This window comes from Heterodontus francisci, chromosome 23, assembly GCF_036365525.1.
Source record: "Heterodontus francisci isolate sHetFra1 chromosome 23, sHetFra1.hap1, whole genome shotgun sequence".
NCBI classification, from domain to species: Eukaryota; Metazoa; Chordata; class Chondrichthyes; order Heterodontiformes; family Heterodontidae; genus Heterodontus; species Heterodontus francisci.
Genome location: NC_090393.1, coordinates 67,249,943 through 67,269,006, shown reverse-complemented (window position 1 = coordinate 67,269,006; position 19,064 = coordinate 67,249,943). Strand labels below are relative to the sequence as shown.

General features: G+C 44.7%; 1 protein-coding gene across 11 annotated transcripts in view; it reads left to right on the top strand.

The window, feature by feature from the left end:
• The window catches only part of specc1la (sperm antigen with calponin homology and coiled-coil domains 1-like a), a 575,263-nt gene that overhangs the window by 538,716 nt on the left and 17,483 nt on the right, over positions 1–19,064 (top strand). For 10 of the 11 annotated variants that reach the window (XR_010977306.1, XR_010977305.1, XM_068055453.1 and 7 more), the window contains one exon: positions 15,502–15,561. The exons of the other annotated variant lie outside the window; for it this stretch is intronic. Coding sequence is in view for 8 of the 10 variants with exons in the window: in XM_068055453.1 (XP_067911554.1) it covers positions 15,502–15,561 (60 nt within the window). In the remaining 2 variants the exon portion in view is untranslated. The remainder of the gene's footprint in view (positions 1–15,501; positions 15,562–19,064) is intronic. 11 annotated transcript variants of the gene reach the window in all.

Genomic DNA, 19,064 nt, shown 5'->3' with positions numbered 1-19,064 from the left:
ATGATAAAGGATGTGATAGCGGTACACCTAGAAAGCATAAACGGGATTGGGCAAAGTCAGCATGGGTTTACGAAAGGGAAGTCATGCTTAACAAATCTACTGGAGTTTTTTGAGGATGTAACTAGAAGAACAGATAAGGGACAACCATTGAATGTGGTATATTTGGATTTTCAGAAGGCTTTTGATAAGGTCCCACATAAGAGCTTAGTGTGCAAAATTAAAGCCAATGGGATTGGGGGTAATATACTGGCATGGATTGAAAATTGGTTGAGAGACAGGAAACAGAGTAGGAATAAACGGATCTTTTTCCGGGTAGCGGGCAGTGACTAGTGGCGTACCGCTGGGATCAGTGCTTAGGCCCCAGCTATTCACAATATATACTGATGACTTGGGTGAGGAAACTAAATGTAACATTTCCAAGTTTGCAGACGACACAAAGCTGGGGTGGAGGTGGAAGTGAGCTATGAGAAGGATGCAAAGAGGCTCCAATGTGATTTGAACAAGTTGGGTGAGTGGACAAATGCATGGCAGATGCTGGATAATGTGGATACATGTGAGGTTATCCACTTTGGTTATAAAAACAGAAAGGCAGATTATTATCTGGTGATAGAAAGTGGAAAGGGGGAGGTGCAGCGAGACCTGGGTGTCCTTGTACACCAGTCGCCGAAAGCAAGCATTCAGGTGCAGCAAGCAATTAGGAAGGCAAATGATATTTAGTTTAGTTTAGAGATACAGCACTGAAACAGGCCCTTCGGCCCACCGAGTCTGTGCCGACCATCAACCACCCATTTATACTAATCCTACACTAATTCCATATTCCTACCACATCCCCACCTGTCCCTATATTTCCCTACCACCTACCTATACTAGGGGAAATTTATAATGACCAATTAACCTATCAACCAGCAAGTCTTTGGCATGTGGGAGGAAACCGGAGCACCCGGAGGAAACCCACGCAGACACAGGGAGAACTTGCAAACTCCACACAAGCAGTACCCAGAATTGAACCCGGGTCGCTGGAGCTGTGAGGCTGCGGTGCTAGCCACTGTGCCGCCCAATGTTGACCTTCATTGCAAGAGGATTTTAGTACAGGAGCAAGGATGTCTTACTGCAGCTGTACAGGGCCTTGGTGAGACCACATCTGGAGTATTGTGTGCAGTTTTGGTCTCCTTACGTGAGGAAGGTTGTTCTTGCCTTGGAGGGAGTGCAGAGAACAAAGATAATTACAGCACAGGAACAGGCCCTTCGGCCCTCCAAGCCTGCGCCGATCCAGATCCTCTCTCTAAACATGTCGCCTATTTTCTAAGGTTCTGTATCTCTTTTCTTCCTGCCCATTCATGTATCTGTCTAGATACATCTTAAAAGACTCCATCGTGCCCGCATCTACTACCTCCGCTGGCAATGCGTTCCAGGTGCCCACCACCCTCTGCGTAAAGAACTTTCCACGCATATCCCCCCTAAACTTTTCCCCTTTCACTTTGAACTCGTGTCCTCTAGTAATTGAAACCCCCACTCTGGGAAAAAGCCTCTTGCTATCCACCCTGTCTATACCTCTCATGATTTTGTACACCTCAATCAGGTCCCCCCTCAACCTCCGTCTTTCTAATGAAAATAATCCTAATCTACTCAACCTCTCTTCATAGCTAGCGCCCTCCATACCAGGCAACATCCTGGTGAACCTCCTCTGCACCCTCTCCAAAGCATCCACATCCTTTTGATAATGTGGCGACCAGAACTGTACGCAGTATTCCAAATGTGGCCGAACCAAAGTCCTATACAACTGTAACATGACCTGCTAACTCTTGTACTCAATGCCCCGTCCGATGAAGGAAAGCATGCCGTATGCCTTCTTGACCACTCTATTTACCTGCGCTGCCACCTTCAGGGAACAGTGGACCTGAACACCCAAATCTCTCTGGACATCAATTTTCCCCAGGACTTTTCCATTTACTGTATAGTTCACTCTTGAATTGGATCTTCCAAAATGCATCACCTCGCATTTGCCCTGATTGAACTCCATCTGCCATTTCTCTGCCCAACTCTCCAATCTCTCTATATTCTGCTGTATTCTCTGACAGTCCCCTTCACTATCTGCTACTCCACCAATCTTAGTGTCGTCTGCAAACTTGCTAATCAGTCCACCTATACTTTCCTCCAAATCATTAATGTATATCACAAACAACAGTGGTCCCAGCACGGATCCCTGTGGAACACCACTGGTCACACGTCTCCATTTTGAGAAACTCCCTTCTACTGCTACTCTCTGTCTCCTGTTGCCCAGCCAGTTCTTTATCCATCTAGCTAGTACACCTTGGACCCCAAGCGCCTTCACTTTCTCCATCAGCCTGCCATGGGGAACCTTATCAAACGCCTTACTGAAGTCCATGTATATGACATCGACAGCCCTTCCCTCATCAATCAACTTTGTCACTTCCTCAAAGAATTCTATTAAGTTGGTAAGACATGACCTTCCCTGCACAAAACCATGTTGCCTATCACTGATGAGCCCATTTTCTTCCAAATGGGAATAGATCCTATCCCTCAGTATCTTCTCCAGCAGCTTCCCTACCACTGACGTCAGGCTCACCGGTCTATAATTACCTGGATTATCCCTGCTACCCTTCTTAAACAAGGGGACAACATTAGCAATTCACCAATCCTCCGGGACCTCACCCGTGTTTAAGGATGCTGCAAAGATATCTGTTAAGGCCCCAGCTATTTCCTCTCTCTTTTCCCTCAGTAACCTGGGATAGATCCCATCCGGACCTGGGGACTTGTCCACCTTAATGCCCTTTAGAATACCCAACACTTCCTCCCTCCTTATGCCGACTTGACCTAGAGTAATCAAACATCTGTTCCTAACCTCAACATCCGTCATGTCCCTCTCCTCGGTGAATACCGATGCAAAGTACTCGTTTAGAATCTCACCCATTTTCTCTGAGTCCAAGCATAACATTCCTCCTTTGTCCTTTAGTGGGCCAATCCTTTCTCTAGTTACCCTCTTTCTCCTTATATATGAATAAAAGGCTTTGGGATTTTCCTTAACCCTGTTTGCTAAAGATATTTCATGACCCCTTTTAGCCCTCTTAATTCCTCGTTTCAGATTGGTCCTACATTCCCGATATTCTTTCAAAGCTTCGTCTTTCATCAGCCGCCCAGATTTACTGGGCTGATTCCTGGGATGGCAGGATTGACGTGTGAGGAGAGATTGGGTTGACTAGGCCTATATTCACAAGAGTTTAGAAGAATGAGAGGGGATCTCTTAGAAACCTATAAAATTCTAACAGGCTAGATGCAGGGAGGATGTTCCCGATGGCTGGGGAGTCCAGAACCAGGGGTCACAGTCTCAGAATATGGGGTATGCCATTTAGAACCGAGATGAAGAGAAATTTCTTTACTCAGTGGGTGGTGAACCTGTGGAATTCTCTACCGCAGAAGGCAGTGGAGGCCAAGTCATTAAATATAGTCAAGAAGGAGATAGATTATTTCTTAATGCCAAAGGGATCAAGGGATATGAGGAGAAAGCGGGAACAGGGTACTGAATTAGAGGATCAGCCAGGATCTTTTTGGAATGGCAGAGAATGGCTGAATGGCCTACTCCTGCTCTTATTTTCTATATTTCTATGTGAATTGTAGTTTTTTATCCTTGGAACCATTCTCATGAATCTTTTATGCAGTCTCTCCAGCGCTTTCACATCTTTCCTTAAATGTGGTGCCCAGAACTGGACGCAATACTCCAGCTGAGGCTGAACTAGTGTCTTATACAAATTCAACATAACCTCCTTTTCATGTACTCTATGCCCCTATTGATAAAGCCTAGGATACTGTATGCTTTATTGATCGTTCTTTCAACCTGTCCTCTGCCTTCAATGACTTGTGCGCATATACACCCCGGTCCCTCTGTTCCTGCACCCCCTTTCGAGTTGTCCCCTTTATTTTATATTGAGTCTCCAAGTTCTTCCTGCCAAGTTCTTCCTTCACATATCTCCACATTGAGCTTCATCTGCCACTTGTCCGCCCATTCTACCAGCTTGTCTATGTCCATTTGAAGTTCTATACCATTCTCCTCACAGTTCACAATGCTTCCAAGTTTCGTATCATCTGCAAATTTGGAAATTGTGCCGTTTACAACAAGGTCTAAGTCATTAATATATATCAGGAAGAGCAAGGCTCCCAACACTGACCCCTGGGGAACTACAAACCTTACTCCAACCCAACAAAACATCCATTAATCACTACTGTCTGCTTCCTGTCACTCAGCCAATTTCGTATCCATGTTGCTACTGTCCCTTTTATTCTTTGAGCTATAACATTTCTCACAAGTCTGTTGTGTGGCACTGTATCAAATTCCTTTTGGAAGTCCATGTACACCACATAGCAGCATGCCCTCATCAGCCCTCTCAGTTACCCCTTCAAAAAACTCCAAGTTAGTTAAACATGATTTTCCCTCAACAAATCCATACTGGCTTTCCTTAATTAACCCGCATTTCCATGTGACTGGAAATTTTGTCCCAGATTATTGTTTCCAGAAGTTTCCCCACCACCGAAGTCAAACTGACTGGCCTGGAGTTACAGGGCTTTTCTTTATGGCCTTTTTTAAATAAGGATGTAACATTTGAAATTCTCCAGTCCTCGAGCACCATTCCTGAGTCTAAGGAAGACTGGAAAATTATGGCCAGTGCCTCCACAATTTCCACCTTCACTTCCCTCAGTATCCTTAGATTCTGGTCCTGATGCTTTATCAACTTTAATTCTAGACAGCCTATCTAATATCTCCTTCCTTATCAATTTTAAAGCCTTCTGGTGTATAATTTGCCTCCACTTTCACCGTTGCCGTAGCATCATCTTCCTTGGTAAAGAAGCAAAGTATTCATTTAATATCTCACTATTCCCCCGCCTCCATGTGTAAATCCCCCTTTTGGTCCCAAATCGGCCCTACTCACCTTTTACCACCCTTTTACTATTTATATGCCTATAGAAAACTTTGGGATCCCCTTTTATGTTAGCTGCCCGTATCTTTTCATAGTCTCTCTTCACTTATTTGCTTTTTCACTTCCCTCTGAATCTTCTTTTTTCAGCCTGGTTCTCCATTGTATTATCTATCTGACATGTGTCATAAGCACACTTTTTTTTCTTCATCTTCATCTCTATCTCTTTTGTCATCCAGGGAGCTCTGGATTGGATTGCCCTCCCTTTCCCCTTCAAGAGAATATATCTTGACTGTGCCCAAACTAACTCTTCTTTTGAAAGTAGCCCGTTGGTCAGCTACCGTTTTTCCTGCCAACCTTTGATTCTAATTTATTCGGCCCAGATCCATTTTTACCCCATTGAAGTTGGCTTTCCCACAGTTAATTATTCTTACTCTAGATTGTTCTTTGTCCTTTCCCAAAACCAACCTAAACCTTATGATACAATGATCACTGTCCCCTAAATGTTCTCCTACAGGATATTTGCTCCACTTGGCCCACCTCATTCCCAAGAACCAGGTCCAGTAGTGCCTCCTTTCTTGATTGACTAGAAACATACTGCTGTAGAAAATTTTCCTGAACACACTCTTGGAACTCTTGCCCCTCTCTACCCTACCCTATGCTACTAATATCCCAGTCTATATTTGGATAATTAAAGTCCCCCATTATAACTACACCTTTCTGTAATTTCCTTGCAAATTTGCTCCTCTACATCCTTTCGACTAGTTGGTTACCTATAGACTACACCAAACAATGTAATTGCACCGATTTTGTTCCGTAGCTCCAGCCAAATAGATTCTGCCCTTGAGCCTGCTGGGATATCCTTTCTCTCAAGCACTGTTCTTAATCAATACCCCCACTCAGCCCCCTTTTTTTTCCTTTCTTATCTTTCCTGAACATCTTGTATCCAGGATTATTTAACACCCAGGAGCCAGGTCTCTTTATATTTCCACATGTCAATCTGCGTCTGTAACTCACCAATCTTATTAACTACACTCCATGCATTCACATACTTGCCTGATTCAGACTTTTTTGACTTCCTCCCTTACTCTGCCCCCGCCTAATAACTTACTATTCCCTACTCTAGTACTATCTATCTCTCCCAGTATTCTGTGCACCTTGGTAGTACTGTCCACTCTCGCCTTGTGCACCTTATTCCTCTTTTCCACTTGGATATGCTGGTGCCCATCCCTCTACCAATTTAATTTAAACCCTCCCCAACCTTCCTGTGAGGACATTGGTCCCAATCCTGAACTCTTTTGAATAGGTGCCTCCTGTCCTAGAACTGGTCACAATGCCCCAAGAACCTGAAGCCCTTCCTCCTGCGCCATGCTTCAAGCCACGCATTGATCCTCCCTATCTTCCTATTTCTACTCTAGTTAGCACTGGTAGTAATCCAGAGATTACTACCTTTGAGGTCCTATTATTTAACTTCCTGTATTTGCTTCTGAAAATCCAACTGTAGAACCTCAATACCTGCCCTTGCTCTGTGATCGGTACCAACATGCACCACAACTTCTGGCTCACTCCCTTCCCCCTGCAGAATTACCTGCACCCTCTCAGTGATGTCCTTTCCCCTGGCACCAGGGAGGCAATACACAATGTGGGGTTCTCAATAATGGCTACAGAAATGCCCATCTGCCCTCCTGACTATGAAATCACCTACAACAAATTTTTGCACTTTGCTACTCTCTCCTGTACAGTCAGTTGCCCGTTGGTGGCATGGTCTGCACTGCACACCTTCAAGGTGTCTTCACTCCCAGCAGTCTCCAAAGCTGAGTACCGGTTTGAGAACGGTACACACCCTGCAGACTCCTGCACTTCCTGCCTCTTCTGGCCACCCACCTACTATCCTGAACTCTTACTGCCTGTGGGATGGTCACCTTCTGGAATGTACGATCCAGGAAACTCCCCTGCTCCCTGATGCTCCGTAGTGACTCCAACTGCCCCTCAAGTTTGGAAATCCAGAACGCCAGCTGAAGCAGCTGGAGACACTTCTTACACACACAGCCGTCCAAGACATATGAAGGCCGGGATTTTATGGGCCTCTCCGAGGCTGGATCAAAGATAGGGGGGCACAGAGAATCATGGCGGGCAGCAGGGCAGAGGGCCCGTCATCCAGCGATCATCCGGGGGGGTAATAGGCCGATGATGGTATTCCCGCCCAGAGGCAGTTTGAGGCCCTGAGGTGGCCTATTAAGTGTCTCTTTCCGCCGCAGCTGTAAAACAAGGCGCCCTCCCCGCGGACTTTGGGGGGTGGGGGGGCTGCCTCCTTCATGGGTAACTTGTGGCCCACGGAGGAACCTCGCCGGGATTCAGTTCACCCCCCCAGGACCTCCCTCCCCCTGAACCGCAAGACCACCCTTCCACCCCCGCCTTCTGGACTGGCCCCTGTGATCCCGCCTCACATACCTCTGCTCCAGGGTTCCACCATTGGGCCAGGGTCCAAGGCGTCTGCAGTACCAGCAGTGGCCACAGCTCCTGGTGGCGCTGCCGATACTGCTGACCCTCTGATTGGCCGGCAGCTCTTGGAGGCGAGATCCCTGTCCCTTTGAAATCTTTAAAGAGATGGGGATCCGCCTCCTAAAACTTGGACACAAAAAGACCGGAGGATTGCTGCGGTGGGAGAAAAGAAAGCAGAGGTGGGGTTCTCCCCGCCATTTCAGCCCAGCACCATGAGCCCTGCCTCCAGCACAAAATCCAGCCCAAAGTCCAATGTCCTGAAGTTCCCACATGGTGCTGGAGTTGCAAGCAACGGGCCTCAGCTGCCCATCCATGATCTAAAATACAATTTTCTGTTCCCTTTTTAAACAATCTATTTAGTACCCAGTTTAAACAATCAATTGTAACCTCTAGTCCTGCTCTGTGCTTCTACTCTTATTACAACACTTAGTGTTAGACTACCCTTTCGAAAAAAATTTAATATCCTAGCTCCTAATTTGAACTAATACCCTCCCTTCTGGTTTCTATCCCTGTATGGTAAATTATAAAATCTGCCTTCGTTTTTACATTTTATACTAATGAATTGATCAAGTCTTGTTTTATATTTGACTAATTTAGATTAGGTTAAAAGCTTACCAGTATACTCATTCCGGCCAGCTTTCTGTTTCTCTGTATGCTCTGTTGATTGTGACGACATTTCGATTTTTGATTTGCCTTCGAACCTCCCACTCCTCTCCCACTGCTTCTCTCTGCTCTTCCAGAGATCCTAGCTTCTCACCGTTTGGAAAATGCTCTGATCCATCTTTCCTGGTTCCAAAGCAGATGACTACGCAATTCCCCACATTGAGCTCTACATCTGCCACAGTTTTGCCCACTTACTGAACATACCCCTTTGCAACTTTCTGCCCCCATCCACATCAATATGGTGCCACCTCGCTTAATATCATCAGCAGACTTAGATATACGGCTGGCTCTCTATTCCTTCATCATTTATGAATATAGTGAAAAGCTGAGGCGCCAGTACAAATCTTTGGAGAACATGACTAGTCATTTCATATCAATTGTGGGGTGCGTCCAAAACTAGGGTGCATAAATATAAGCTAGTCACTAATAAATCCGGTAAGGAATTCAGGAGAAGATTCTTTACCCAGTGAGTGTTAAGAATGAGGAGCTCTCTACCACATGAAGTGGTTGAGGCAAATAGCTTAAATGCAGTTAAGGGAAAGCTAGATCAGTACATGAAGGATAAAGGACTAGAAGGATAGTGATGATGGTGTAGAATGAAGTGAGGTGGAAGGAAGCACGTTGACACAGACCTGCTGAGACAAAGGGCCTATTTCTGTGCTGTAAACTGTAAGGAATTGGAGTACCTACCCATTATCCCTATTCTCTGTCTCCTACCTCCTAACCAATTCCCTACCAATGGAATAGGTTGTACTGAATACTATGCATCTCCATTTTTGTTAACAGTCTCTTGTGTGGGACATTTATCAAATGCCTTCTGGAAGTCAATATAAATAACATCCGTAGGCACTTCCTTGTCTATGATGTTAGTGACCTCCTCAAAAAATTCAGCCAGGTTAGTTGGACATGACTTGCACTTTACAAATCAACGCTCGCTCCTTGTGCTCTCATTGAATGGCGGAAAGGGCTTGAGGGGCTAGATGGCCTATTCCTATTGTTGCTTTGTTCCTATGATCAGTTCTTATTCGTCCAAATGCTCAGCCACGCTGTCCCTAGTATCAGATTCTAGTAACTTTCCCAGAACAGACATTAGACTAACAGGTCTATAACTTCTTGGTTTTTCTTTCCCGTCCTTCTTAAATAATGACGCGACATTGGAAATTTTCTAATCCAAGGCAGTAATTCCTAAATCAAGAGAATTTGGAGGATCATGACTAAAGCATCTGCAATTTCCTCACCAACATCTTTTAATACCCTGGGGTGGAAACCATCAGGTTGTGGGAATTTGTCTATTTTTAGTCGCATTATTTTCTCCATCTCTTTTTCTTTTACATATATTAAATCTTGTAAGTTGATATATTTAGAGTGTTCCTTGTATCTCTGGTTTCCTTATCCTTTCCGTCTACTGTGAAGAACAATACAAAGTATGTAGTAAGTCTGCCATTTCCTTAATTTCAATTACCGTGGTCAGAATTTAACTCCTCCCCACCTCCTAGCCCGCACCCCCTCCCCCCCCACTTCCGGGCGCGGGCTAGGAGCGGGGAGGAGTAAAATCATGTGGGGGGAAGGGGATGTCATGCCTTTTGCGTACCCACCCCCTGCTAGAGAGGAGGCAAACAGCCCACCCACCCCAAGCCAATTGAAGCCCTTAAGTGGCCAACTAATTGCAACTTGTGGGCCTCATCCAGCCGCCGCTGGTATTTTACGAGCGGCAGACGGGCACTTCACCTGAGCAGGCCACCTAGTAATAACCTGGCGGCCTCCTCGTGGGCTTGGGTGGGGGCCCACCTGATCAGGTACCCTGTGCCCCAGCAGCAAGGGCCGTTCCCGCTAAAACTACCACCACACCCCACCCCACTTCCTCGCCGGGACCTAACCGATTGTTCCCAGCAAGGTTGGACCCCCACTTACCTCTTTGAAGGGCGATGTTCATCGTTCCTCTTCTTGCTGGGTGCAGTTTTAGCAGTGGCCACCGCTCCCAGTGACACTGCTAGGACTGAAGAGCTGCCAGCCCTCTGATTGGTTGGCAGCTTTTGGAGGCTGTTCTTCCTGCCTTGAGGGGGGTTGTGGAAGCCTCGATCAAAGGCCAATTAAGGGCCTGGGTCATGCAAAATAGCAACGTGGCTTCCAGGCTTGGCGGAGGCGGGCTAGCCCCCGACTTTTCAGCCAGTGGGCAGGGCCACTATCTCAAGGTTAAATTCCGGCCAATGTCACCTGCATCTGTCTTTAAGATGCCCAAATTACTCTTAGTCACCTGCTTCCTCTTAATGTACCTGTAAAAACGTTCAGATGTCCTTGATATCCTTGCAAATATTTTCTTATATTCCATTTACGAACTTTTACTACTTCCCTTGTATCACCTTGTTGTTCTTTATATCTCTCTCAGTCTGTGCGATCTCTACTGTTCCTTGCACAAACCCATAAACTCTTGCAAAAGGCAATTGGATAGTTGCTTGAAAAAGAGGATTATTAAAGGCAGTGGGAAGTGAGCAGGAGAGTCAGCTCTTGGAAGCTATAATAAATGATGAGGGTTGTGAAAAACTGGAGGAGGCAGGTAGGTGATAGATCAACATAGAAAATTACACAGTGATATATTTTCAGAGTAAAAGAAAGAATGGAGAAAAGTACACTAGGTAGGAGCATTTCTTTTCAGATACTCAGGTTAATAAAGGTGGATATGCAAGAGACAAAGTTATAAAAAGGAAAATGGAATCTTAGCTTTGTACAGGTACACAAGGAGGCAATGTTGAATTTGTACAGAACCATAGCTTCATATTACAGTATTGTGTGCAGTTCTGGACACCCCATTATGAAAAGGATGTAAAACCAATGGAAAAGATGTAGCATAAATTTGCTAGGGCATTACTAAGGATAAGGAGTTAAAGTTATGAAGAGATATTTGATAAATATCAAATTTATTTGATAAAGTTTACACTGGAAGTGAGAAGGTCAAGGTTCTAATGGTGTTAATACTGGTAGCTTGATACACTAGCCAGCAAGCTAGTACTGTGAGGGCACAAAATTTAAGATAATTGTAAAAGGGGAGATTAGGAAAAAGTGAACACAAGTGGATAGTGCGAAAATGGAATTCTGTGTCACAGGCTATTGTTAAACCATAAATTCTTTCAAAAGAGAATTGGATAGTTGCTTAGAAAATAAGAATTCTGAAGGGTTTATAGAGTGAGCAGGAGAGTGTGATTAGACTGGGTGGCTCATGGTGAAAGCACTTGGGTGGAGTTGAGGGCAGAACGGCCTTTTTCTCTGCTGAACATTCGATCATTCTGTGTGTTCATGATTCAGATGAGCAACTTTCCATTTTCCTGTATTAATCCAAGGAATTTCAGATTTTGGACATGGACCTCATCGGAAATGAAAAGCTGGGATCGTCACTGACCTTAAGTGTGGTGCTACAGTGTGTTGTGCATGGGTGCTAGGAATGGGCTCATCAGTTGTGAGTCATGTCATTCCTGGGAGGAACTGGAGTCAAGGGTGCCATCTACACTGCTCTCAGACTCAAAGCAGCATCAAGAGAGCTGTGGCCAGCCCTGCTTTTCTGTCTGGTAGCAGTATGCAGCACCATGGACAATGAAAGAGGAGAGACCAATACAAATAATACTCAAGGCCCCACTGTAATCTCACACAGCCCGACTTCCAATTATAATACCTCCACTCTCTGACTCTTTATCTCTCTGGGATTAGGTGCAGCTCATTCTCTTTATCTGTTCATCCTTGTTAAACAAACAAACTTGATATTGTCAATGAAAATATGGAAGTGGCAGGCATGCTGAATAACTACTTTGCGTCGGTATCTAAAGTAGACCAAGAGGATTGCTTGCCAGGCATCCCAAGGAAATTAATATTGAATCAGAGTTGGGGACTCACCAAAATTATACCAAAGTAACAATAATGAAGAAAATAATCGCAGTAAAGAGTGACAAATTTATAGCTGATGGGATAGAATGCCACATATCCAAGTTTGTTGATGACACAAAGATGGGCGGCATTGTAAGCAGCGTAGTTGGAAGCATAAAATTATAATGAGATATTGATAGATTAAGTGAATGGGCAAAATTGTGGTAAATGGATTTTGTCGCGCTGATTCGGCTTCCGGCACCAGACCGAAAAGGTGGTGGGGAGACACCACCGTCGCAATTTAAAGGCCCTCAGGCACTTAAGTGCCCGTCCCTTTAAAGACGAGGATCCTGCCTCTAAGAGCCCTCCAATCCAAGGGCCGGCAGCTCAGTAGTATCGGGAGCGGTGGCCACTGCCAGTACTACAAGAAGCTATGGACCCAGGCCCAGCGCCGGAGCTCAGACTCAGCTAAATGAGACAGAGTTGCTCGGGCCATGGCAATGGGTTGAGGGAGGGTGGATATTTAGTGCAGGGGGAGGGGAGGTTCATCTAGGTGGAGTGTTTCCCAGCGGGGACCCTCCATGGTCCACAGATTGCCCACGGAGGTGGGCCTCCCCCACCCCCAAACCCGCAGGGAGGTTGCTTCATTTTACTGGGCGACCTCCCCACATGGAGGAGGCACCCCCAGTGGCAGCAGGAAGAGGCCTTTAAGTGGCGGGTAATAGGCCACTCAAGGGTTTCAATTGGCCATTGGGCAGGAAGGCCCGTTTGGTCTATCCCGCCCCCGACTAAATTCCGGTGTGACGGGAAGGCGATGGGCCCCCCCACCCTTCCCCTTCCACCACAGTGCTGTGGATCATGCCCAGCCTCCGAACCTGTCTCGGGGGGCGCATTGAATGCAGCCCAAAGGGCAGTAGAAGTTTGGAACGCTCTTCTGCAAACAGAAATTGATACTAGATCAAATGTTAATTTTAATTTGAGGTTGTTAGATTTTTGTTCACCGAGGTATTAAGGGTGAGGAGGCAAAGGTGGGTATATGGAGTTCGGTCACAGATCAGCCATGATCTCAGTGATCAGGCTTGAGGGGTTAAATGGACTACTCCTGTTCCACTGTTGATGTGTGACATGGAAATTGTTCACTGAATTCCTGTATTTATAATTCCTTACACCGTGTACACCTATGAGCAAGGGTAAGGTATTGCCCAGTAACAAAAGAAGCAAGATTTGGGATGAGAAAGAGTCACATTGGGCCCTTGTCACTCACCACCTAATAGTCTGTGACAGTGCATGGTTGCCACAGGCCAACATTCTCACTTGGCATAAAATTATTCCACAGGGAGACCACAGAAATGTATGATCACCACCTTACCAAGTCCAAAACAGGCAGGACAAGGGGATACTATAGGGAAGAGCAAAATGGGGTCAAATGAGGATACACCAAGAGACAGGGGTAGTCCATGTGTAAGGTGGAATATGGGCTCACGAAGGGTGGTGCAATCATGGCTGGAGCCCTAAATTTGCATCACTGCTGCTAATTCATCAGTGATTTCAATAACTAATAACTCCACAGAAGACAAATCATTATATCATACGAACATACGAATTTGGAGGAGTACGCCACTCGACCCCTCACGCCTGTTCCACCATTCAATAAGATCATGGTTGATCTGATTGTAACCTCGACTCCATATTCCTGCCTACCACCTTTCATCCCCTTGTTTATTAAGAATCTATCAACCTCTGCCTTAAAAATATTTAAAGACTCTGCTTCCACTGCCTTTTGCGGAAGAGAATTCCAAAGACTCACGACCCACAACAACAGCTTTATGCCTGGTGGCAAGCTGTAAACCTGCTCCTTGTTGACTGACTTAGTTCAGGCTTGTCCCATCTAATTTAAGAAAGGTTGTAGAGATAAGCCAGGGAACTACAGACCAGTGAGTCTCATGTCAGTGGTAGGGAAACTATTGGAGAAAATTCTGAAGGAGAGAATCTATCTCTACTTGGAGAGGCAAAATTTGATTAGGAATAGTCAGCATTGCTTTGTCAGAGGGAGGTCATGCCTAACAAATTTGATTGAATTTTTTGAGCATGTGACCAGGTGTGTAGATGAGGGTAGTGCAGTTTATGTAGTTTACATGGATTTCAGCAAAGCCTTTGACAAGGTCCCACATGGGAGACTTATCAAGAAAGCAAATGCACATGGGATACAAGATAACTTGATAAGGTGGATTCAAAATTGGCTTCGCTGTAGGAGACAGAGAGTAATGACAGACGGCTGTTTTAGTGACTGGAAGCCAGTGTCCAGTGGTGTACCACAGGGATCTGTGCTGGGTCCCCTATTGTTTGTCATTTATATAAACGACATAGATGACTATGTGGGGGGTAGGATCAGTAAGTTCACGGATGACACAAAGATTGGCCGAGTGGTTAACAGTGAGGTGGAGTGTCTTGGGTTACAGGAAAATATAGATGGGATGGTCAAATGGGCAGAAAAGTGGCAGATGGAATTTAACGCTGAAAAGTGTGAGGTGATACACTTTGGAAGGAGTAATGTGACACGGAGGTATTCAGTGAATGGCCTGACACTGGGACGTTCCGAGGAACAAAGGGACCTTGGCGTGTTTGTCCATAGATCTCTGAAGGCAGAAGGGCAGGTTAATAGGGTGGTGAAAAAGGCATATGGGACACTTGCCTTTATCAATCGAGGCATAGATTACAAAAGCAGGGAGGTTATGTTGGAGTTGTATAGAACTTTGGTAAGGCCACAGCTGGAGTACTGTGTGCAATTCTGGTCGCCACATTATAGGAAGGATGTGATTGCATTGGAGGGGGTGCAGAGGTGATTCACCAGGATGTTGCCTAGGATGGAACATTTAAGCAATGAAGAGAGGTTGGATAGGCTTGGGTTGTTTTCGCTGGAGCAGAGAAGACTGAGGGGTGACCTGATCGAGGTGTACAAGATTATGAGGGGCATGGACAGGGTGGATAGGGAGCAGCTGTTCCCCTTAGTTGAAGGGTCAGTTACGAGGGGTCACAAGTTTAAGGTGAGGGGCAGGAGGTTTAAGGGGGACTTGTGGAAGAACATTTTTACCCAGAGGGTGGTGACAGTCTGGAATGCACTGCCTGGGAGGGTGGTAGAGGCGGGTTGCCTCACATTCTTTAAAAAGTACCTGGATGAGCTCTTGGCATGTCATAACTTTCAAGGCTATGGGCCAAGTGCTGGCAAATGGGATTAGTTAGACAGGTCAGGTGTTTTAATGCATCGGTGCAGACTTGATGGGCCGAAGGGCCTCTTCTGCACTGTATTATTCTGTGATAGTGAGTGGTCACCAGGGTAGCCCTACGCAGGTGTAAGAGGCAAAAATACAGACAATATATTTCCACAAAAGTCCAGGTTTAAAGGCCTGGTGTGCTGTGATAGCTTTCTCTCATTACACCGCAGAGAGATCGGTGTTAACAAACACCTTACTATTTGAAGGCCCATCTAAAGGTTTCAGATAAGTAGATGTTGTTATTCTCTGAATTTTTGTAAACTTTTTGTGTCTTTATTTTGCAGCGAAGAAATTTTTCCCTCGCCTTCCAGGCAGCTGAAAGCGTTGGTATCAAGTCCACACTGGTAAACTTTTAAATAAAACACTCAAACTGAACAGTCAGCTCCTAATTCTAAGTCACAGAATGCAAGTCACTTCCTCTCTGCCTGTCTTTATGCTATTATTCTCTTGTTAATGTGATATTATGTTCCCGGAAGTCAGAAAAAATATTATTAAGCTTTCTATAAATAGGTTTTCTTCCCTGTACAGATTTTTATCTCTGTCTAAACATTGCATGGGCTGTGCACAAGTGAGCACCACTTCCAGCTCCTAGTGTTCAGGGCTCTGTGTACTAAGTGTTTAGTTTCCAGGCTATTGAGAGTTTGCTGAAACACTGGATGTTACTTCAATGTTTTTTTCGATTAAACACGGTCATTTGCTTTATCTATAGAAATAAGCTTCTGGAATTGTTTACAATTAAATAGTACTTACAAAATCAAAACTTTCTGTTGGTATCCAATCAGTGCTGCTGTCTGACACTTCAGATCCAGTCGGCCCACCATGCCACATTCTGACACTTCAGATCCAGTTAGCGCACTACCACAGTCCTGTGAGTTCACAGTCTAGGTTTATCGAACTGAGTTTTTCATCTCAGCAGGGACAGTGTTACAAAGGAGCAATAAAATAATCCTGCACTTCCAGTCAACCTACCTAAGTTTTCATCTCTGGGACTTGGGTTTGAATCCGGCTCAGCCTGACTCCAGGATAGTCTTCCACTCCTCCACGTGCCCCCCTCCATTCCAGTAGTCTGGCCCTGGATAGTCTAACCTGGTTCATGTAAGTATAACATGCAGTTTATTTATTTAATGAATGCAGACTTATCGTATGATACTAACTGTCATAAAGCATGATCATCACCAGCCTGCAAAGCACATAGTCCACCAAATCATTTAGTTCATGCGGGACAATCAACGCCATGGAATTTCAAAACATTACAAAACTATATCCCTCCGCTTCTTAGTAAAGCATAGCATGTTTCAATGGTTTGTTTCCAAAAGTGTAAACAATAAACATAAATAGTCCACTTCGTAACATAGTCACATAAGTATGGTAGGCGTTTTCTCTCATGAGTAGGCTATCGTCTAACATCAGATGTAGTCTTATTTGACTTATGTTCTTCATCTGAGATGTCGATGTCAGAATCGGATTCAGTGCTTCCGAATGGTGTTTTTGGTGCTTTGAAGAATGATGCGTTTCTTGTAATGATTTGTGAATCGCGCTTTGCAGTGATCATAGATCCTTTTGTGATGGTCGCAACAAATGTTTGGATGTCATAAGGGGTTGTTTGCTTTCCAACATGATCATCATGTTTCACAAGTACTTTATCTCCTCGCTTTAGCAGTATAGCTCCAAATTTCATGTTTCACTCTGCATGTACCTTCATTTAATCCTTCTGTTCTCGATCATGTTCGCGTACATGTTGATCATTATTTCCGCAGGGTAGCTCAGGTAGATGTGTGCGCATAGAATGTGCAAAGATGAGTGTAGCTGGAGGTTTTCCAGTAGTTGAGTGAGGAGACACTCAGTAGTTAAGAAGAAAGTGATATAGCTCTTGCTTCCATGACTCGGTCTCAGTTCTAGCTGTACATATCACTTTTTTCAAGGTTTGCATAAATTTTTCGACTTCTCCATTAGCTCTTGGCCAACAGGGTGTGATTTTCCTATGAGTGAGCCCTAGGTAGTTTCTGGATTTACTGAACTCATCGCTGTTGAATGGGGGTCCATTGTCACTTCTTACCATCTGATGGATTCCAAACAAGGCAAAGATCTGGTCAAGCTTTGGGTTGACTGCTTTCATTGAAGTTGACATAACTAATTCCACGATTGGAATCTGCTATAGTTGTCAGTGACAATAAGTAGGTGTTTACCAGTGGTCAAATCTACAAAGTCAACGCTGACGTCAATCCATGGTCCTGGAGGTCGTTCAGACATCATGAAGATTTGACATTGTAGTTGCTTGACATTGCAAACACCAATTTTGTGCTCTACCATAGTCAATTCCTGGGAATGATACCTTTTCCCTAAGGAGCTGTTTGGTTTTGACTATTCCCTGGTCTCCTTCATGTGCTATACCGACAACACATTCCATCAATGAGTGTGGTATGACAATACAGTGTCCCATAATGTGAGATCATTCGAACATTGTGAAGACCTGTAGTATGTCAGCGATTTCGTTTGTAGACACTTTCTCAATCAAGTAATTCTAGTTTCGTGATTCCAATGCCTCCATGCATAATTGCAAAGATTCATCTTGTTTTATTGCTGCTTTAATGTCAGATAGTTTTAGCGACTTTTGCACTTAATTTATGCTTACGTAGTTAAGATGTTGTTCGGCAGCCTTTTCCTCATGGTTAGTAGGACCAGCTGTCGGCAGCAGATGTCGCGAAAGATAGTCCACTGGGTTGAGTTTGCCTGGCTGATACTCAACATGGAACACGTACTCTTGTAGTTTGAGTAGTCAACATTCTACTTGAGTTGGTGGTTTGCTATGTGGATTGTTCAACAAGCTCACTTGTGCTTTATGATTAATTATTACTTTAAACTCGCTTCCATATAAATGGAGATGAAAGTGTAAGATACCCAGTGTGATTGATAGTACTTCTCTGTTTGCAAATAATATTGCTCTTTGGGTGTTAATGATCTGCTTTCCATTGCAAGAATTGATGGATTACCTATCTTGTCCTTCTGTACAAGAACTATGCCTAAGCCAACTGCACTTGCATCCACGACTAGTTGAGTGATTTTCTCAGGGTCGAAATAGACATTTGTGCAACTTGGTGACAAATGTCATTTGATCTGGTGTACCACCTGTTTGAGATTTAGTCCATTCCACTTGGTGATCTTTTTTGTCAGATCGCTTATGGGGGTAGATGGTGTAGCAAGGTCAGGTGTGAAGCGACTGCAGTACGTGACGAGTCCTAGCAGACTCCGGACTTCTTGCACATTTGTAGGATCCACAGCGTTTGCAATGGCTTCAAATTTCTGTGGATCTGGTGATCCTCCTTCAGCACTGAACACCTGACTGAAGAATTCAATTCTGCTTTAATTGAACAAGTCTTTGTTCAAGGTAAGGTTACATTCTCTGAGACATTTTAAGCATGTATGTAGGCGTGTCTCATGTTCTTTTTCCCTGCGGCCATAGATGAGAATGTCTTCACTGATGTTACTTGTGCCTTCAAGTCCTTGAAGTGCAGATTAGAACATAGAACAGTACAGCACAGCACAGGCCCTTCGGCCCACGATGATTGTGCCGACCCTTTAACCTACTCTAACATCAAACTACCTACATACCCTTCATTCTACTATCATCCATTTACCTATCCAAGAGTCGCTTAAATTGAATTATGTGCTGAAATATCTCAGCTGCCGAGCTGACTCCGGAATTGAGCCTCTTGTATCAGGAAAGTCCGATATGAGTAGAGAATACAGTAAGATATCTCGGTTCTTCTGCAAGCTTGATTTGATGGTAGCCTACATTGAAGTCAAGTTTAGCGAAATGTTCAGCACCGTTCACTTTTTCTATGATGTC